Genomic DNA, 21,977 nt, shown 5'->3' with positions numbered 1-21,977 from the left:
TTTTAAAAAGAGATAGCCGAGTAAGAACAGCACCACGCAAGTGGTATTCAGGAAAGGGATAGGTTTATTCAATCGTTCCGGCTGGCACCAGGCCATCTTGGTTCTCCACGAGGTGGGGAAAGGCCTGGGAAAGAGAGCTGGGAGAGCTGGGAAAGAGAGAGCTGGGAAAGAGAGAGCTAGGAAAGACAACAGAGCTGGGAAAGAGAAGAGAAGGAAGGAGCTGAGAAAGAGCTAGAAAAGAGCAGAGAGCGTCTGGGCCTGGTCTAGGCCTTATCAAGGGTATGGGCAGAGAAAGGTGTGGCCACATCAAATTCAGATGTGATCTCAGCAGATGCAGATGTGACCTCTTCCAGGTGTGCCAGTTGCCTAGGTAACACAGGTAACTGGGCGGAGACTTTACTGCGTGGAGGGTGGAGTCTGCTTGCCATCCAGGAGTGGATCTTACAAGAATATTTATGGTATCTATCTTCCAAAAGTAGAATATGAACTCTACTAAAGAATGGTTTTTTGTTGTTTGCTTTTACAGTCCTGGGAAGGGACCTCCTCTGTGCTACACAAGAGCTCTGTCTCTTAGCTTCACCCAAGGCTTCTGGAGTGGTTTCCTTCTCTTTTTTTGTCGGTCATGGGGCTTGAACTCAGGGCCTGGGCACTATCACTGTGCATTTTTAGCTCAAAGTTGGAGCTCTACCTCTTTGGGCCACAGGGCCTCATGGTTTTCTGCTGGTTAATTGGAGATATCTCATGACCTTTCCTGCCTGAGCTGGCTTCGAATTGCGATCCTCAGATCTCAGCCTCCTGAGTAGCTAGGATTACAGGCGTGAGCTACCAAGGACTGGCTTGGAGTGGTTTTCTTAAAACACCCAATCCACAAGCTTTTCTCGACCTTTTAAAAAGGAGTCTTTATGCTATGTATGGGTCAGTCATTTCCCCAGAATTGCAATTGGTGAGTTGTGTAAGTTCATTATCTGGAGAGTGGAATTTCCAATTCACTGAATACGTGTAGGGCACCCAGGGTGCAGTCTGGGCTGCTGCTGCCCACTTGTGCGGTGGTGCCAGGCCCTGGAAATAAGAGTGACCAGAGGCTGCAGAGTTAGGGTGTGCGCGAGTGCGTGTGTAAAGGGTTCGTCTTCCATCCCACTCTTACTCTTGCACATGCAATCTTCTCCATCTCCATTTCTTAGACATTATTTTTTCCTTATTCCTTTTTCTCCAGCCCCCCCTCCCCCCAGACCCGGGTAACGGCTGCGACGACAGCTCTGCCCCACCCTTTCTTTCAAATCTTCCTTCTTCTGCCACGGACTCCAAAAAAGGTGCTCCAGGAATCAGGCCAGAATGCAACCCAACACTTCCTTATACGGATCTGCTATTGTATTTACACGAACTAGGACGTGAAGCACGCTCTCACACCAAGGAAAGAAAGCGGTGTCTTCCGTAGCTGTAGGGTTATCCGCAGCAGCGGAGCAGCAGTGTCCCGTCACCGAAAAGCAAGGAAACTTTCTTTTCAGAGGAAACTCCAATCTGGGACCCCAGCCCCGAGCCGGGGCTGAGCCCGCGGCGCGGCCCCCAAGGCCCGGCGCGGACGCGGATTGGTCACTGGGCCGTCCGGAGCACGCCCACAGCCGCGCGCGCCTGCGCAGCTTCGCTCCGCACCGCCCAGCCAGTCGCCCAGTCGCCCGTCTGCGGCCTCCGGAGGTTCAGCGTGCCTGCCGGCAGGAAAGCCGGCGAGCTGAGGCCGACGGGCGCGCCAGGCCTACTCCTCGCCAGAAGAAAGGAGGGGGCCCAGTCGGGCCGCCGCGGCCTCCTCGGCCCTTGCAGCCTGCTGTGGACGGGCGGCGGGGCAGCTGAGGGATCCTGACACTCGGGTGCCGCCGCCATGGCTGCCATGATGGATCGGAAGTGAGCCTCGGGGCGACGGCTGCCGGCGCGGGCGCTTCGAGTCCCCGCTCCCCGGCCGCCCCTGCCGGGGGAAGCGCGGCGCGGCGCGGCGCGGCGGGCGGGCGGCCGACTCCTCTCGGCGCTCGCGACCCTTTCAGACCCTCCGCTCCGACTGCTTCGGCCAGCACTGAGCAGCGGGGAGCGGCTCCCGGCCTCCGGCCCCGGCGGCGAGAAAGATGGCGGACCCGGCCGAGTGCAACATCAAAGTGATGTGTCGCTTCAGACCCCTCAACGAGTCCGAAGTGAACCGCGGCGACAAGTACGTCGCCAAGTTCCAGGGCGAGGACACCGTCGTGATCGCGGTGAGCGCCTCCCCCAGCCGCGTCCGGCGCCCGCGGGCCTGGGTGGGCGGGGAGTTCTCGGACGTGGCGGGCGGGCGGGCCTGCTGCAGACCGGGGGTGCGGGACGGGGAGGGGGGGCAGCCTGGGGTCCCCAGGTCTCCCCGGCGGAGTACTGTGGCATCAGGTGACCTGGGGAACGGAGGGGACCGGCCAGGTAGTGCACGGGGCGTTCCACGATCGCCCCCGCCCTGGTCCTCGGCGCCGGGAGACGGGAGGCGCCCGGTCTCGGCTTGGGGACACTCCCCCACCCGGGGCGCTGGAGGGACCGGCCCGGGAGCAAGTTGGGGGCATCTTTGCGGGTGCTTATTATTATGCGTGTGTACAGTTACTGGTGCTGTTGATGTTTGTGCCCTGCCCTCAAATTTACCATTCATAAAAAAAGATGAATTCAGAATTCAATTACAATGTGGAGCCTTGCCGTACCTGATCAGATCCTACTTAGTTTCTTAATAGAAATGGTCTAACTAGGTGTTGAAGTCCCTTGAGAGAAAGAAAAACGAACAAAATTACCCTGCAAACCTCAGATGTTCTCCCCCCCTCCCCCGATCTTGGAGTGATGAGTAACTTTTCACGTTAACAACACCAATGACAAGTCGAGGACTGAAAAAGAAATGTTTCGAAATTGGAATAATCGGTTTTGTTTAGGCATACACTCAATCAAAGCAGATTCAGGTTGGGTTAAAAAGAAGTGTTAGATGTAGAAACTTGGTCTTTACTGGGCTTTACGGAGTAACAGTATGAAAAAAGTGCTAACTTGTGTATTAATTAAACAAATTTATAAAAATTTTAATGTTGGCCACCATTTTTATTTGTACAAGTTTGCCTCGAAGAAAATTGATCTAGGTTATCCCAGGGATAGTGAGATATTTATTATTTATTGTTCCTTTGCCATGTAAAACAACTGGAGTTGGGAGACCAGAAAGTGAGGATTGGGGGCGGGGATGGTGGAGGTCTGATCTCTAATATTGAAGATTTCTGAAAATCCATTCTCAGTTCAAGGACATTAAAAATGAACATTAAAATGCTGCATACAGAATTGTAACAAAATTAAATTAACCTTTACTGCTCAACTGTGTGGTAAGACATTTTCTACATTGTTATGAAGGCATAAAAGTTGGATATGTTAATTTTGCTCCAGTGGAATTATATGTTTAATGTAGTGTTTGGGCTATTTAATTTAGCAGTAGGGCAAAAAGGTCACAAAGAGATGGATGGACCTTTGATGATTAAAATTATTGATATTGGCGACAGATCTGAAGTTCTTAGGAGTTTTAATGTGAGATTGCCAAGGTCAGTTATAGATAATGAATGTGTTCACTTTACATCCTCTTGGTAGACTTTTGGGAGAAAAAAATCATAAGGTCACTAACTGCCAATTACTAGTGTGTGAAGACTGTCAGTGCAGTTCTTTGTTAACAAAATCCTTGAGAACAAACTCTTGATATAAATGATATCATACTAAGGGGAAGAAGTTAAGCACAGAGATCCTTCTCCTTTAAGAGGTTATGTTGTACATGTAATCCATAGAACCTTGCAACTCTGGATTAGTTGCCAAACTTGAGACTACTAGTTTCTTAAGAGTTTTTGTGATTAGTCCGCTTCAGTAATGATTTATACAACAAAGCTGGTTTTTTTCTTTCATTTGTATTGTCTTATTTCTCCAGATTTTTCTGTGTTTAAACAAATAGGTAAGTATCACTAAGGTTGTTTTTGTTGGAATGCTGAAATTTAGGATTCACAACGATACTAATATTAGTTAACTTCTAATGTGGCCCAAATATAATATATGCTATAAAGTTAAAACAGTTTCCATGGGGAAATAATTCTAGTTTGTTTTCTTTTGAAAAAAATTTTAACCTCAAAATTTTCTGTTCCAAAATTTTAGTAACGGAAATAATTTTAAATGATAGCTTAAATAACGGATAGGTGATTGGTAGGCAAATCAGTAATGAACAGTTAATTGACCTTTAGGTAAATTGAAACAATTTAGTGTTTAAAAGTGTAAAGCAATTTAGTGTTTAAAAGTATAAATAAAATAAATTGTAATTGGATGACATAACATTTGAAAATGTAAGGAAACGTATTTTTTTGCAAACAGTAACTATGTTCAGGATATATATGTATATATATAAAAATAATTTAAATGTTGTTTGGGAATCCATAAGGGGACCTTATAAGTTCAGTTTTAGCGCTTTTTACATGTTACTCATGTAAACAATTATTTTAATATTAACTCTTGGAAGAAAAGTCTTTTGATTACAGTGATTCTCTGTGTTTTGTGCAAAATTTGAGTGCTTGGTAAGGTGCTATAAATATCCCACTGGATGAAATAAATGTGTTTAAAATCTTTTAAACTATAAAAATAGAGCCTGTTTGTTTTAGAGAACCTTTTATCCCTAAAACAGGAAGGATGAGAAACAGCTTACTTTATTCAAATGAGTTTGCTGAAAACACTCCAGAAGTTATAGAAAAGATTATTTGTGTATTCACATAATAAAGAATAATCAGACACTGAGCCAGGTGCTGGTGGCTCACACCTATAATCCTAGCTACTCAGGAGGCTGAGATCTGAGAATCGTTGGTTCAAAGCCAGCCTGGTCAGGAAAGTCCATGAGACTTATCTCCAGTTGGCCACCAGAAAATGAGAAGTGGTGCTGTGGCTCAAGTGATAGAGCGCTAGCCTTGAGCTGAAGAGCTGAGGGACAGCGCCCAGGCACAGAGTTCAAGCCCCACAACTGACCCCCCCCCCAAAAAAAAAGAATAATGAGACACTTGAAATTTGAAATTTATGCCAAAATGAGGCTATCTTAGAATATCTATCAGGACTACTTTTAGCTGTAGAAGAAAACAATAATGGCTTAAAAAGTAAGAGGTCATTTTCCCTCATGTAACAAAAAGCATAGAATAGTACATACTGCTGCTCTCTTTTAGGACCCTGACTTTGATTTGCTAACTTTTAATCACATTGCTCATGTTTTCAAGAGAGATGACATTCATTCCAATAAGGAGAACAAGCAGCTGGGGTGGTCTCTGTATTAGGAAAGTAACATTGTTTTCAGAGGCCTCCCAGCAGATTATCACTTCCTACTTTCTGAACTGGGCATATGATTATTAGGTGCTGATTGAGCTAGCAGACAGTAGCAAGGGAAAGGAGGATAGAAATGGCTTTGGGTAAATATCTGCTTCATTGTAAACATTCATCACTTAGGAAGATTTTGAGTGCAGTTCTTTTTAAAGTAGCTCTTTTTTCAGCTATGAGCAAGGACTGTTTCCTGGGCCCTAGCTTTCTTCTTTCACTTTGGAAAAATATCTAGAGAGTAGACAGATACATGGAAATACTCAGAACTCCTCTTCTTGCCTCTTTTTCTCTTCTTTAGATGATCATTCTCCTTCCTAGATTAATATTAGATTGTTTCTGCCAGGGTTTTAGATTCTCAGGTTTGCTTACTTTAAAAAAAAATCTCTTAGGTTCACAGCCAAATTTTGTGCTTGATCATGTCTCATTCTTCATTCAACCTGTTGTAACTCAACCTTTGTCACTGGATTAGTTGTAGTTTTTCTTGACTTCACAGCTGTATTCTTTCCTTGGTTTACTGGGATACTGTTTTTGATGTCTTCCCCTTCCCCCTCTTAGAACCTATTGGTGGTTTTCCAAGGTTGTTTTTTGGAGTCTCGGATGTGCTTTCTGGGTGATCCAGGAGGTCAAATTACTTTTCACTGTGTTCACATTTGCATTTGATCCTTGCTCCCTTGTACTTTAAACTTAACAACTTCCTTTGGTTTCTTGAATACTAGAAGCTCCTTTCTGCATTAGGCTCTCTCTCTCTCTCTCTCTCTCTCTCTCTCTCTCTCTCTCTCTCTCTCTCTCTCTCTCTCTCTCTCTCTCTCTCTCTCTCTCTCTCTCTCTCTCTCTCTCTCTCTCTCTCTCTCTCTCTCTCTCTCGTGCCTTGAACTTGGCCTGGGCACTGTCCTTGAGTTTCTTTTGCTTAACTAGCACTCTATCACTTGAGCCACAGCACCACTTCTGGCTTTTTCTGTTGGTGTGGCACGGAGGAATCGAACACAAGGCTTCCTACATGGTAGGCAAGCACTCTACCACTAAGCCACATTCCCAGCCCAGCCTTAGGCTCTTTAAGCATTCTATGCCTAATGTCTAGACTGCTTTCTCATTCCAACTCTGTACCCTCTTATGACTAGTACTAAAGAAGATGAGAGTGAGCCAGGCTTTATTTACCCTTCAGTTCTTCAACATCTCTTTTCCTAGAGTATTTCCTTGACATTCTTCTGCTCTCCTCTAAACTCAGGTTCTCCTCTGTATGTTACTGGGAGCAGTTTCTTGAGTCAGTTGTAGTTACTCAATTATGCTTATGTCTGTCTTGATCATTCTAGCATAACGTCTTGAATCCCATAACTTTTTGCTAAATGAAAAAAATGGTTATAAATTTGTCACAGGGTCAGGTGTGATAGTATATACCTGTAATCCCTTCTAGTGGGAACGTGGAGATCAAGAGGATCTTGATTCCAGGCCAGCCCAGGCAAAATGTTAGTAAGGTCCTCTTTTCAACCAACAAGCTGGTATGGTGGAGTATCCCAGTAATTGCAGCTAAACATGAGGCATAGAAATGAGAATCAATATCAGAAGCCAGCTCTGCACAAAAAGCATGAGATATTATATGAATGGAGATTTGGCTCAAGTGGTAGAACGTTTGCCTCACAGATGTGAGGCCCTAGTTCAAACTTTAGTATTGCTAAAAAGTTATTTCAGTAAAGTGAAAAGCTGAATGTGAGGTCATTAATAACTAACAGAAAAGCAGAGGTGGCACTATGGCTCAAAACAGTAGGATTCTAGCCTTGAGCCAAAGAGCTCAAGGACAGCATCCAGGACCCAAGTTCAAGCTCCACAACAGCAACAAAAAAATTCACTCAGCAGTATTGGATGGCTATCATAAATAGTGGTAATTACAACTACTGTACTAGGCCCTAGGGATATGACAACACTAAAAGAGACATTCTTGTCACAGATTTATAGATGATAATGGTTACAGTCTGTTACAATTAAGATAAAATGAGATGATTCATAGTAAGAATGCTATTTTGAAGGGCATTTAGAAATATTCATTCACCTTTCATTTGTGTAACTGAAATGCTTTTGTTTTTGTTTTTCAGTCCAAGCCATATGCATTTGATCGAGTGTTCCAGTCAAGCACATCTCAAGAGCAAGTATACAATGACTGCGCAAAAAAGATCGTTAAGGGTAAATATGTTTAACTTAGTGAATTTCATTAACTTAGTGTACCTGTAGTAAAATAAAATTGTACTTGTGATCTTTCCCACTTACCTCCACATTTTTTTTCTTTTTAATGTTTCTTCTCTTAATTGCAGAAGAAAGTTCAGATACCAATGTCAATATAGTTAGTAAATCACTATGATCTAATTATACACAGTACCTAATGAAGGGTGTTAATAGTAACTATTTTACATGCTCGTTCCTTTTTTTGTCCTCATACTGAGACTTTTACTCAGGGCCTCGCTACTGCCCCTGACCTTGTTTTGCTACAGGATAGTCTAGTGGTTTACCACTTGAGCCACAGTCTCCCCCCCCTTTTTTTTGAGTAGTTTATTAGAGATAAGAGTTTCATGTCCAGGCTGGCTTTGAATCATGATCCTCAGATTTCAGCCTTCTGTGTAGCTAGGATTAATATACAGTTGTAAGCCACCGGTGTCTGGCTTTCATGCTTGTTCTTGAGAGATGCATTTCTATTAGCCATTCCCAGGAGAATTTCCAAGATAGTGATTATAGAAATGGGACCATATGAGAAGGATAATAAAATGACTGGACAAGTGTCAAAATAGTAGAAAATATCAATATTTAATTTGTTCATTGTTATTCCTTTCAGAAAAGCTTAACTTGTAGTCTACAGAAAAACCTTTGAGTAGTTTAATTGGGATTGCCAAATATGAGAAAGGTAACTTATACTAGGATGTATTTTTTCAGCTTTCTAAAATCAGAACTGTAGGTGAAAAGGAAGATGGGATTGTCTGGAGTTAATTCCCAGTTATTATAAAAATTCCTTCTTATCATAGGAACTTTAAAGTAAAATAGCAATTTTGATATTATTTATTCCATTTTTTGACAGCTTTGATTAATAAAACATGCTTCTTAGATTGAAGCAAAAAGCTGGCTAGAGGGGGTTGAGATTCAGTAGCTTTGAAACAGGAACACAGTTTGTCTTACAGGAGAGAAAGTAGAGTTTATGAATAAAAGCAGGCTTATAGATATGATGGAGGGGAGATGTTGACTCCATATTCCATACTGTAACAAAGTCTAAGAAAAGGCATGAAATGGATGGATGGGGGCAATGTGGCTGTATTCTCAGGTAGCATTGTAGGCCTTTGTAAGGTTAGCTGCCAGGAAGAGTTGAATTTATCCATTTGGAGTTTAGCCAGGCAAGTACAAAAGAGAAGAAAGGCAAGAGAATTGAGGATATTGTCAAGGAAGTTACAGCTTGATGGGACCCTGGGAACAGTGTGACTAGATGGTAAGATTACTTTGTTATGGATCTGGGTGAAGACAAAAGTTTGTTGGAAACAGGTTACCAGGAGAAGTAACAGAAGTTGGGTTTTTAAAATTGGTATTATGGAGACAGTATAGTTAATAGTGAAAAAGTCGGGGTCTTACAATGGAGATAGCAATTAGATCAAGGATCTGGGAAGCCATAGTGTTTTAATAAGGTCACCTTCATTTACATTGAAATCACTGATAGTTGCAACAGGAATGGTATTAAAGAGAGACAGTAAATGGAGTGCTGAAATCTTCATAAAATGAGGGGAAAGTGGTAGGTAATTCTGTAACTTAACTGCAGCAAAGGGGAGGGAGCAGTGTTATTCTATGCTAAGTGTCAGTTTTCCAAAATGATATTAGAACATGAGTATATTGTATTCTTTGTGAGATATATTATTCATTGGTACAATTTAAGATAGCAGCTTTTTGTTTGTTTTTGGGAGGGAATCAAACCTTTGTTCCTGTTAGCTAAATGATTTATGGCTGAACTATCTTTGTAATCCATGATTACATTAGCTTTTTAATTGTGATTGATTAGTGAAAAAATGAGCAACTTAATCATACAAATATTTTTCATATATTCTACAGCCAGGTTGAAGCTCTATTCCATACTTGCACATTGGAGTGTAAATATTTGAAATACAGAAGCCATTTTGTTAATTTTGGCTCTTGATCACATTTTAAGTTTTATTTTTATATTGTCTTGATCTGCTAAGTTGGCTTCCAGCATATCTGATAAATCTACAGTGGTATCAAGGACACTGAAGTTTTAAAAATATTTGAAAATGCTTAATATGTCTCAGTCTTTAGCCTAATCTTTTAAAAACTGGATAAGGTTGATACCTCTTAATTAAATAATGATACCACATTGTTTGGATATTCAGCCAACCTCAGAACTTCTTACCTGTAGAATTGTCTAGTTCTTAGTTTGTCAAAATACTTAGAATTTGATGAAAAACTTGGATCTTCTTATGAAATCATGTTATATTTCTCCAAAGTACCAAATTGTATGACCCTAACTCAACAGAAAATGAAGTTAATTTTAACCACATTTTCCTTAGTGCAATTTTGGGATATATGCCTGTGGTGGCCATAACCACTTTTCCCTTTTCAAAAATAAATTTGCAAGTTACTTATCTTTGGTTTCCTTTGTTCTTTCTGGCTTTTAGAACTTAACCTTCAGTACCTGGATGATTTTTATCTGTGTGACATAATAACTAGAAAATTGGGCTCATTTTAAATCATTTTTCTGTTATAACCCTACCCACATCATAAAATCTGTTAACAGTGTTTCCTTACATAATGCAGTATGATGACTATGTAACATTTATATTGGGTTAAATATTGAGTAATCTAGAAATGTTTTCAAGTGGGAGGATATTCACAGGTTATACATACCATTCCATTTTAGTGGGTCCTGGAACCAATCTGTCTTGGATACTGAAGAATGACTACTTCTCTCATTGATAAGGATTGTATTCCTACAGTGATACCTGCTCCCCCCACCTTTTTTTGCCAGTCTTGGGGCTTGAGCTTGGGGCCTGGGTGCTGTCCCTGAGTTTCTTTTGCTCAGGCTAGCACTCTACCATTTGAGCCATAGTGCTACCTCTGGCCTTTTCTGTTCATATGGTACTAAAGAAATGAACCCAGGGCTTCATGCATGCTAAGCAAGCAGTCTACCATTAAGCCACCTTCCCACCCCACCAGACCCATTTTTTAAAAATATTATTTGTTTTGTCTCTTGCACCCAGGATTGATCAGAGATTATAGTGGATGCGCCATACATTTTTCAGTGTTGAATATACCATAATCTCTGTAATCATTAAAAGTTTAAAGTTACTTTTGAAGTCTCAAATTAGTTATGATGCACTTACTGTTTTAGCAGTCCTTGTATTCTATTATGTTCACACAACCAAAACCTACGATATTATATAGGCATTCCCCTATAAATGGTTACTTAGTACCTATTGTGTAGTCAGTAGCAACACAGATGTTAGGAAAAGAACTTTTAAAAGTCTGTAAGAATTGGAATTTTGTGCATAAGTTTTATGTATTTGATTAAAAGATCTTAAAGCCGGGCGCTGGTGGCTCACGCCTGTAATCCTAGCTACTCAGGAGGCTGAGATCTGAGGATCGCGGTTCAAAGCCAGCCCGGGCAAGAAAGACCATGAGACTCCTATCTCCAATAAACCACCAGAAAACCGGAAGTGGCGTTGTAGCTCAAGTGGTAGAGCGCTCGCCTTGAGCTGAAGAGCTGAGGGACAGCGCCCAGGCCCAGAGTTCAAGCCCCACAACCGACAAAAAAAAAAAAAAAAAAAAAAAAAGATCTTAAGCAGGGAGTGTGGCGTAGTTGTATTGAGAACATTGTATATAAAGGAAGTAAACTGAAATACTATTTTGCCATAAGAAGAAAGGTGGCTCAGTGGTAGAGCGCTTGCCTTGCATGCCTGAGGCCCTGGGTTCGATTCCTTAGCACCACATAAGCAAAAAGAAAAAAGCCGGAAGCCGGGCGCTGGTGGCTCACGTCTGTAATCCTAGCTACTCAGGAGGCTGAGATCTGAGGATCGCGGTTCAAAGCTAGCCCAGGCAGGAAAGACCGTGAGACTCCTATCTCCAATAAACCACCAGAAAACTGGAAGTGGCGCTGTAGCTCAAGTGGTAGAGCGCTCGCCTTGAGCTGAAGAGCTGAGGGACAGCGCCCAGGCCCAGAGTTCAAGCCCTACGACCAACAAAAAAAAAGAAAAAAGAAAAAAGCCAGAAGTGGCGCTGTGGCTCAAGTGGTAGAGCGCTAGCCTTGAGCTGAAGAGCTGAGGGACAGCTCCCAGGCCCAGAGTTCAGGCCCCATGACCGGACCCAAAAAAAAAAGAAGAAGAAGATAAAAATTAGGTCATTTGTAAGAAAATGGATGGTAACTGATAGAAACCATGTAGGTTCAGAAGGACAAGGATCACATATTTTCTCTTGTGGAATCTAGATCTAAAAGATATACATAGATATATACACATATGTGTGTGAATTGGAATGGGTCTGCTACTTTTTTTCTTAGATGATTTCTTCAAAATTGCTCACAAAGGTCTGGCAATCCCATCTGTTATAATTGTGATTCACAAAATGATTTTGTTGTTCTCAAAAATAAAAAGGCTTTGAGGGAAAGTTTAAAATATTTGAGATTTCTTGCTGGGGAATTTTGTATCTAATCCTAGCTACTCAGGAGGCTGAGATATGAGGATCACAGTTTGAACTGGCCCAGGTAGGACAGTTTGTGAGACTTTTATCTCCAATAAGTTACACCCCCCCACCCCTTTAAAAAAAAAAATAGATGAGGTAGAGCTGTAGCCCAAGTGGTAGAGCACTATCCTTGAACAAAAGAAGCTGGGAGCTGGGAGCCAGTGGCTCATGCCTGTAATCCTAGATACTAAGGAGGCTGAGATCTGAGGATCGAGGTTCAAAGCCAGCCTGGGCAGGAAAGGCCATGAAACTCTTTGTCTCCAGTAAACCACCAGAAAACAGAAGTGGTGCTGTGGCTCAAGTGGTAGAGTGCTAGCCTTGAATTGAGGAGCTAAGGGACAGTGCCTAGGCCCAGAGTTAAAGCCCCATGACTGATATCCCCTCCCCCCCCAAATGCTTGGGAACAGTACCTAGCTTCACCACCCCCACAATTTGAAGTTTCTTAAAAATAATAAAATCTTTCCAATGGTGTAATGCCTACCCCCTTATCTTGTAGTACTGGGATTTAAACTTTAAGCTTAATACTTACCAGGCAGGTGCTACCACTTGACCCAAGCTTCTAGTCATTTTTGCTTAATACCTGTTGGAAATCTAGATGTATTCACTCACTATTGGGAGTTTTTGTCCCTTCCCTTTTAAAAATACTAAAAACAAGGATTAGACTTGTCTTACTTGTTCAAAGCCTGTATTTGATCCCAGCACAACAAAACAAAACAGTAGATTGGTTGGTGAGATTGAGTATGTAGTGTTTTGTATGGGTTTGGGGGTTTAATCACTGTAAACACCAGTTAATTAGTTCTACTTCTGGTTGTGATCAATTAGTTGTAAACACCACTGCCCTCGGACCAACCAATTAGTTCTACTTCTAAAAACTAATTAATAGCTATATGTAAATTGCATGATTTTTTTCTTTTAGATCATAAACCTTGGAATACAAATGAAATGACATTTGAGATGTACATTGGTAAAAATAATTATAGGCAATGGAATTCTTCATTAACCTTGAAAAGAACCTTAGGTCTTAGAGGGAGTACTTGCTTAGATAATTGATTCATCATTAAGAAAATTAGTTTAAATACATTATTTCTTTTCATGTTTTCAAATTCTTTACATACTAAACTTTGATAGACTCATGTTAAAGAAAATCTGAATCTTTCTTACCATTTATCCCACAATTATTTTGTATTTTGTGTTTTACAGTATTGAGTATGCATGGGTTAGGAATAGGGTGTGTGATGTTCTTTTTTTAGCCTGATTTATTCATCACTTAGGTCAAATGTATTTCTAAAATATATTTACTGTGAATCTTGCTTAAGGAAAAAAAAATCCCTGAGATATAAAACTTCTTATTTTCTTGTAGATGTACTTGAGGGATACAATGGAACAATATTTGCTTATGGACAAACATCCTCTGGGAAGACACACACAATGGAGGTAATATTTTATAATCTGTTCTTGGATATAGTTTCCAGTATAGACAAGGCATTCATCCCTTATTTCTGTAGTTATTGTAAAATAATGAAACATTTTTAATCTCTTGTCACATGCCAGGAGAGATGATACACAGATTTTGTCTTGTTGCTCAACATAACCACAAAATAGTGAATGTTTTAAGCAGGAATTCTCTATTATATGAGAAAATTTGAGTGCTTATATTGATTCTACTAAGAGTTGATTCTAGCCATGTGCTGGTGGCTAACATCTGTAATCCTAGCTACTCAGGAGGTTGAGCTCTGAAGATCATGGTTCAGCGCCAGCCCAGGCAGGAAAGTTTGTGAGACTCTTTTTGCCAATTAACCACCAGAAAACTGGAGGTAGAGCTGTGCCTCAAAGTATTATAGTACTAGTCTTGAGCAAAAAAAGCTCAGGAACAGTTCCTCAGGCCCTGAGTTCAGCCCCATAATGGACCAAAAAAAAAAAAAAGGCTGAGATCATTGTGGCTTGAAGCCAACCAAGACAGAAAAGTCCTTGAGACACATGTCCAATTGAACACTAAAATACCATATTGGAGGCATGGCTCAAGTGTGAACAAGAAAAACCAAACCAGAGATCAAGGCCCTAAATTCAAATTCAAGCCCTGATACTCTACACACACACACACACACGCACGCACACACGCACGCACACACACACACGCACGCACGCACACACACCACACCACCACCCCCCCCCCCCCCCCCCCCGTCTTAAGAGATTAATTTAAACTTCCCTGATAAAAATGTCAGTATTGATGGTGTGGAACCACACACACACACACACACACACACACACACACACACACACACACACACACACACACACACACACACACACACACACACACACACACACACACACACACACACACACACACACACACACACACACACACACACACACACACACACACACACACACACACACACACACACACACACACACACACACACACACACACACACACACACCCTTAAGAGATTAATTTTTGCCTAACAGACTTCTCTGATAAGAATGTCAGTATTGATGTTGTGGCCTATTCCAACTTGGCGTCTAAACAGTCCGAAGGAAATGGAGGTGTGGCTAAAGTGGTAGAGTATCAGCTTTGAAAAAAGCTAAGGGAGAGCCCCGAGTTCAGGTCCCAGTACCAGCACCAAAATTACTGGCCTATGATCTTCTGCAAATACTGTATCTGAATGTATATCATAAAGTAATGACTGCTTATTTTGATGTAATTTTCCTTGCTTGATTTCATCAAGTATAAGACCAACATAGTATTTTAAAAGTGATAATAATCTAAACCTAGTGACTACGTGAAGTTGTTAAGATCAAACACGTTGCTGAGCACCGGTGACTCACATGTGTAATCCTTAAGTGCTCAGGATGCTAAGATCTTAGGATCATGGCTTGAAGCCAGCGGGGGCAGAAAAAGTCCATGAGACTCTTATCTCCAGTTAACTAGCAAAAATCCAGAAGTAGACCTGTGGCTCAAGTGGTAGAGTTCTAGCCTTGAGCACAAAAATCTCAGGATCGGCCTCCAGGCCATAACACGTAAGAAAAGATTAAGTGTATTCCTTGTACAATAGTGTACAATATTATACTTGAGTAAAATGGCTTTTTTAAAATTATTTAGAGAGCTGTCCACAAAAATAGCATTTGCAGTTCCTATCCTCTCTTGATCATAAATTATAAAAAATATTCTATCTCTTACAACTTGTTTAAGAAATCTGGTTTGTTTTTGTACATAGGGTAAACTTCATGATCCAGAAGGCATGGGAATTATTCCAAGAATAGTGCAAGATATTTTTAATTACATTTACTCCATGGATGAAAATTTGGAATTTCATATTAAGGTAAATTACAACTTAACATTCAAACCCAATTAAATATTTAATAAGTGAATAAACTGTTTTATAAATTTTCTTAATCCTTTTGCCCTTTAGGTTTCGTATTTTGAAATTTATTTGGATAAGATAAGGGACCTATTAGATGGTAAGTTAATTTCTTGCTTTTTAATAATGAAAATAGCTCCTGCTACTTTAGTAGTAGAAGTGAGTTTATTAGTAACTTAATTAAAAAACATTAAATTGACTTATGTGTAATGGGAAAATTAAATTTTTTTGAAGTTTTAGTTATGTATCTTTTGATATAGAATAGCATACAAGTACTTTTTATGTGGTACTAGGACTTGAACACAGGACCTTGTGTTTTTGCTAATGGTTGGTCCTCTGCCACTTCGGTATTTCTTAAGTGATACTTAAGTGATATTTTCGGTACTGCACTTTGAGTTAGAGAATCTCAGTCCTAAGTTCTTATATCAGCCAGTAGTCAAGTATATTATCTTTAGGCTTAAAGTCTACCTAGTAGCATTAGATTACAAAGGGAAGCCTATTAATTGTAGTTATTTCAAAACTGGTCTAAGAGTTTAGAATAATATTGCTACTTTTTCTCTTTTCAGTTTCAAAGACCAACCTTTCAGTTCATGAAGACAAAAACCGTGTTCCTTATGTAAAGGTACTTAGGAAATAATAGAAAATGGTTATTTAGAAAAAGCCCTGTATTAACTTTTTTAAAGGATTTGACAATACTTTAAATTTTTTCTAGGGATGCACAGAGCGTTTTGTATGTAGTCCAGATGAAGTTATGGATACCATAGATGAAGGAAAATCCAACAGACATGTAGCAGTTACAAGTAAGTAGAATATTTATTATTATTAGAGTATAAATCAAGTGAATAAATCAATTTCTGGATAAACTCACCCAGTTTGATAATCGTAAGATTTTTTAAAATGTAAAATAATTCTTTAAGGGAAATTACTAGTAAAGAAACCATGTTTATTTATAGTTGTTTATTATTTCATTTCAGATATGAATGAACATAGCTCTAGGAGTCACAGTATATTTCTTATTAATGTAAAACAAGAGAACACACAAACGGAACAAAAACTGAGCGGAAAACTTTATTTGGTTGACTTAGCAGGTAGTGAAAAGGTAAAGTCCTTATGTATTCTAAGCTATATTTAAGCATTTTTGTAAACTTTACCTTGAATTGGGACTTATACATGTGTTCATTGTTGCACATGGAAAATTTCGAAATTACTTTGTTAATCTGAGAATTATAATTGTTGGTGTCAGTGCTTTATGATAGCATAAGTTGAATGATCTGTCCTTTGACCACACTTGGTTCTGCCAGTATATATACCTTGACTTAAGGATGTGTGTTTATATTGAGAATTTGTTCAATATATGAAGTGAATTTTATTAAGTATTCCTTTTCTGGTGTCTTACCTGCATTGGTGACTGCCACTGCTGGTAACTTGCTTAATCCTTTCTGGTCTAGTTGTATAGTTGTCTCTTGCTTTCCATGGAGAATTGTTTTGAAAGATTATTCCACCCTCATGTCATCCTGTGGATACCCAGAAACACTGGCATTCAAGACTCTTACCTTATATGCACAGTATTTACATGTAATTTAGGCATATCCTATATACCTTCAATCATCTCCAGATTACTAATACATAATATAGTGTAAATGCTTTGTAAATAACAGTTGTATTGTGTAAGTGACTACTGTAAAAGTCTAGGCTAGGTGCCAGTGCCTCATGTCTGTAATCTCATCTAAATAGGAGCCCACCCCAAGAAAGAAAAAATTATTAGTAGGACCTTTATCCCAACCAGTAGCTGGGTGTTGTGGTGCAGGCTTGTCACAAGAAGGTCGGTTTCCAGGCCTGCCTAGACATAAATTCAATTTGTCTTTATCCCACCAAAAATAATTAAAGCAAACAGGCTTGGGGTGTGGCTCAAGTGGGAAAGTGCAAGTGCAAGGCCATAAGGTCAACCCCTACTGCTGCCAGAAATTTAAAAAAACAAAGTTTGTGTGTTCAAACGTGAGGTTTTTTCCTAAATCTTTTCCACTGTTGGCCAGTTGAATCCATGGATACAAAGCTTTGCTGATACTTTTTTCTTTGGATTATTATTTCATTTTTATAATATTGTATATCAAATTTTAGTTCACATTGATATCAGAATAGGTTTTGATGTTTTATATTGACCTTTATGGTCAGTATTGCTGTTCTGCTAAGACTGTCTGTAACTGTGGAATGTTAGGAAGCCATTTATTTAACAATGTTATTTATTGTTAAACATATTTGTAATGTAGGTATTTTAGACATTTTTAATATTTTTAAACAAATATAGTATGTTTAAATTTAATCTATTTTTTCTGTAAGTTATAGCCATTAACATTACATTTTAGTAGATTATAGGTTTGTCTTTTCTAATATAACAAAGAGTAGCAATGAAAATCGCTATGAATTGGTTATTTGAAGAGCACAAACTAAAAGTAAAATTTGATATGTTAATAATATCTTTTATGCAACTAGTTTAAGTTTTTAGAAGAATGGTACTTGCAGAATAGTAAGTAGAACCTTAGAATAAATGCTTGTTAAATAACATGAAGCTTGTGTTTTACCTTTGCAAATTATTGATGACTTACAGTTTCTAGAAAGTTGAAAGTAAATCATCTTAAACTTGTACTTTTGTTTTATTATTGTGGAATCATAGGTTAGTAAAACTGGAGCTGAAGGTGCTGTACTAGATGAAGCTAAGAACATCAACAAATCACTTTCTGCTCTTGGAAATGTTATTTCTGCTTTGGCTGAGGGTAGTGTGAGTATACATTCTCCTTTTTAGTGCCCTGCTATTTTGGGGGAGATTATTTTAATGTAAATGTGTGTATATATACATATATATGTGCATATATATGTGAGAGAAGTTCACAGAATCTGTGTAAATTAGTTCTTTTAAGAAATTTAATTATTAATGTAAATCTTAGTTTCCATCTTGATATTAAGCTGTTAAAATAACTAATTATTTCAAGTAGTTTTTATAGGGAATTTTATATAAAGTAACCCATTGATCTTCTTTTCTTTGTTTTTATATGTAGACATATGTTCCATATCGAGATAGTAAAATGACAAGAATTCTTCAAGATTCATTAGGAGGCAACTGTAGAACCACTATTGTCATTTGCTGCTCTCCATCATCATACAATGAGTCTGAAACAAAGTCTACACTCCTGTTTGGTCAAAGGTTTGTTAAGAAATACAAACTTGCCAGGAACTGGTGGCTCATGCCTGTAATCCCAACTACTCAGGAAGCTGAGATCTGAGGATCTTGGTTTGAAGCCAGCCCCGAGAAAAGTCCCTATGAGACTCTTATTTCCAATTAACCAATTAAAAATCTGGAAATAATGCTGTGGCTCAAAGTGGTAGAGTGCTAGTCTTGAGCATAAGAGCTCTCAGGGACAGCGCCTTGGTCCTGGATTCAAGCCCCATGACCAACAATGACAGAAAAAGAAATATAAAGCCTAAAATGTATCTTTTATTCTTTTCTTGGTGCTAGACTTACTTGGGGCTTGAACTCAGGACCTGGGTGCTATACCTGAGCTTTTTATTTATTAATTTTTAATGCCAGTCCTGGGGCTTGAACTTGGGACCTGGGCACTGTCCCTGAGCTGCTTTTGCTCAAGGGTAGCACTGTACTACTTGAGACTGTGCTACTTCTGGCTTTTTCTGTTTATGTGATACTGAGGAATCGAACCCATGGCTTCATGCATGCAAGGCAAGCACTCTACCACTAAGCCACATTCCCAGCCCTTAAAGCCTAAAATGTAGGCAGACTTTTTTATATTAAATTTATTAATGTCAGATAGCTGTTCAAATCAGTGCATATTTTTAAAATGTACTTTGCTTTTTAAGTGAGAGTTCATAGGTCCATACTTTATTTTGCATATATTAAGATTTCATGCACATTTAAGTTAGTTGTTAACTTAAATTTGTATGAGAATTTTTAATTCATCATTAATAAGCATTTGAATTAGATATGATAAAAGCCTCGCATATACAATCCATTGTTAATCCCGTTAACTTATTTTACAGGTTCAAAAATCTCTAAGAAATGATTAGTCTATGAAAATTAATAGTGTTTACTTTACCTGAGACTTTGAATTATAATTTATTTTCTCAATTCGGCCTTGAAAATTAATTGCAAAAATGCATGCTCTGCATTTTTTGTTTTTGTTTTTGTCTTTAGTGAGTTCTTTTTTTAACTATTCAAAGATTTTGAGGTTGATTCAAACTTAGATGGTAATAAGTAAGCACTATACATAAAGGCTTTTAGAATTTAGTATGAAACAACTGGGGAAAAATGTGGAATATTCAGTTATTAACCATATATTATACATTGTATCTGTCAACCAAAAGTAATATCAATCATATCCATTTTTTCCAATTTTATCTCTTAGGGCCAAAACAATCAAGAATACAGTCTGTGTCAATGTGGAGTTAACAGCAGAACAGTGGAAAAAGAAGTATGAAAAAGAAAAAGAAAAAAATAAGACCCTACGCAATACCATTCAGTGGCTTGAAAATGAACTCAACCGATGGCGTAATGGTAATTACTTAAGAATCTCTTATTTTTTTATTCAGTATAGATTTAGGGCTATTTCATGAACATGATATTTTTATACTAATGTAAGTGAAAGTAAAGCATGTCCATTTTTCAGTTTTTATGTGTTAGAATTTTTTTTTTCTGATATGTTTAGAGGGATAGATACCAATTACAACATCTTGCCATAGCAATGTAGTTAGATTAGGTAGAAGTAATAAAATGAATTTCCGGGACAAAGCTGAATTATAATTCCAGCATTTGGAAGGCAGAGGCAGGAGGATTCTAAGTTTGAGGCTATCCTGGCCTGCATAATAAAACCCTGTCTGAAAAAAAGTCCCTCAGGGATAGAGTGAATAGAAAAGTTGATCCAAGCTACTGAAATTGAATAAGAAAGAGTAAAACGTTGAAATAACTCATTAGCAGTCATCTGCTGCAGAAATACCAATATGTAAAATTGCTGTCCCACAGAATACCTTTGAAAGAATAAAAGTGGGTAAGAAATCATAGTATATGTTTATACTATAGTAAAATAGAAGGGCTGGGAAGGTGGCGCAGTGGTAGAACGCTTGGCCTTGCATGCATGAGACCCTGGGTTCGATTCCTCAGCACCACATAAGCAAAAAAAAAGAAAAAAGCCGCAAGTGGCGCTGTGACTCAAGTGGTAGAGTGCTAGCCTTGAGCTGAAGAGCTGAGGGACAGCGCCCAGGCCCAGAGTTCAGGCCCCACGACTGGACCCCCAAATAAATAAATAAATAAATAAAATAGGAAAGAGTGGATAGGAAGGGCAGTTTTATATTACCCATGTCAACCCATTCCCAAGCCATCTTAGTGTTTGGGAAGAAAAAGAGAAGTCAGCACAAGCTGTTCCCTTGGAATCCAATACTGGGCAGGCTCCAACTACCCCAAACATGAGGCAGGTATCCACAGAACTGAACTTTCAGAACTGCCTCAGTGCCAAGTGGGAGGCACCCTGCAATCATGGGCTTTATACCTTGGGAAGTAGACTTGATCTCCAGTGTCGGCAGTTGACTCTGGGCAGGCCTTAGGGCTCTCAGGTGTCTAGCCTGTCCTGGATATCTGGATGGGCTGACTGGAGAGGCTTTTTCACACAAACCTAATTTGCAGAGTAGAGCAAGTGGTTAACTTCTTCAAGTTGGAACGCATCAAAGCACACATACATGGAAACATGGAATCCCCAAACAGATAAAGTGCCATCACCCGACCCAAAACAAATGGAGATGAGAGAGTTTCCTGACAAAGAATTCAAAACAACTATTAGAAGGAACCTATGTGAATTTCAGGAAAATCCAAAGACAGTCCAATAAACTATGGAGAAAAATAAGTGATCAGAATGGGAAATTGAGTCAAAACCAAATAGGAAACACCAACAGCAGAACTGACCAAAAGCAAAAAAACAAAAGACTCTGTGTAGCTAACACAGATTATTTAAAATTAAATTGTACAAAAAATGAAGTCAAATAAAATTGAAATAAGTTTAAGATATGTGGATTTTTTTGTTTTAGGGGAGACAGTGCCGATTGATGAACAGTTTGACAAAGAGAAAGCCAACTTGGAAGCTTTCACAGTGGATAAGGATATTACTATTACCAATGATAAACCAGCAGCCACAATTGGAGTTGCTGGAAGTTTTACTGATGCTGAAAGAAGAAAGTGTGAAGAAGAACTTGCTAAATTGTACAAACAACTTGATGACAAGGTATGAATTATTTGTTCTAAGTCTGTTTTGTTTTGGATTGTTATTTATGAATTTGAATGTTAGGGCTCCTACTGCTCTATATACAGCTTCCTTGGTTTCTGTTAGCTTTCTTTTGGGGACAGGAAAGACCTTTTGTGCTCATTGCTAATGCTCTACTACTTGAGCCAAAGCTCTGTTTCTGGTATTTTGGTGGTTAATTGGAGATAAGAGTTTCATGGACTTTACTGTCTGTGTGAAGTCCTATATTTGATGCCTAGCACCATAGGAA

The 21,977-nt window shown here is 39.3% G+C and overlaps 1 protein-coding gene across 2 annotated transcripts in view; it reads left to right on the top strand.

Moving 5' to 3' along the window:
• The first annotated feature begins 1,668 nt into the window (after window positions 1-1,668).
• Window positions 1,669-21,977, top strand: part of LOC138810876 (kinesin-1 heavy chain) — a 41,513-nt gene continuing 21,204 nt past the window's right edge. For both annotated transcript variants that reach the window (XR_011367254.1, XM_069998266.1), the window contains exons 1-12: window positions 1,669-2,237; window positions 7,443-7,530; window positions 13,427-13,500; window positions 15,291-15,395; window positions 15,486-15,534; window positions 16,001-16,056; window positions 16,147-16,234; window positions 16,409-16,533; window positions 18,106-18,210; window positions 18,488-18,633; window positions 19,847-19,995; window positions 21,516-21,709. Coding sequence is in view for 1 of the 2 variants with exons in the window: in XM_069998266.1 (XP_069854367.1) it covers window positions 2,112-2,237; window positions 7,443-7,530; window positions 13,427-13,500; window positions 15,291-15,395; window positions 15,486-15,534; window positions 16,001-16,056; window positions 16,147-16,234; window positions 16,409-16,533; window positions 18,106-18,210; window positions 18,488-18,633; window positions 19,847-19,995; window positions 21,516-21,709 (1,305 nt within the window). In the remaining variant the exon portion in view is untranslated. The remainder of the gene's footprint in view (window positions 2,238-7,442; window positions 7,531-13,426; window positions 13,501-15,290; window positions 15,396-15,485; window positions 15,535-16,000; window positions 16,057-16,146; window positions 16,235-16,408; window positions 16,534-18,105; window positions 18,211-18,487; window positions 18,634-19,846; window positions 19,996-21,515; window positions 21,710-21,977) is intronic.

This window comes from Dipodomys merriami, unplaced genomic scaffold (assembly GCF_024711535.1).
Source record: "Dipodomys merriami isolate MVZ:Mamm:240054 unplaced genomic scaffold, mDipMer1.0.p SCAF_51, whole genome shotgun sequence".
NCBI lineage: Eukaryota > Metazoa > Chordata > Mammalia > Rodentia > Heteromyidae > Dipodomys > Dipodomys merriami.
The sequence above is the reverse complement of the archived record's forward strand: the minus strand, read 5'-3'. Positions and strand labels throughout refer to the sequence as shown.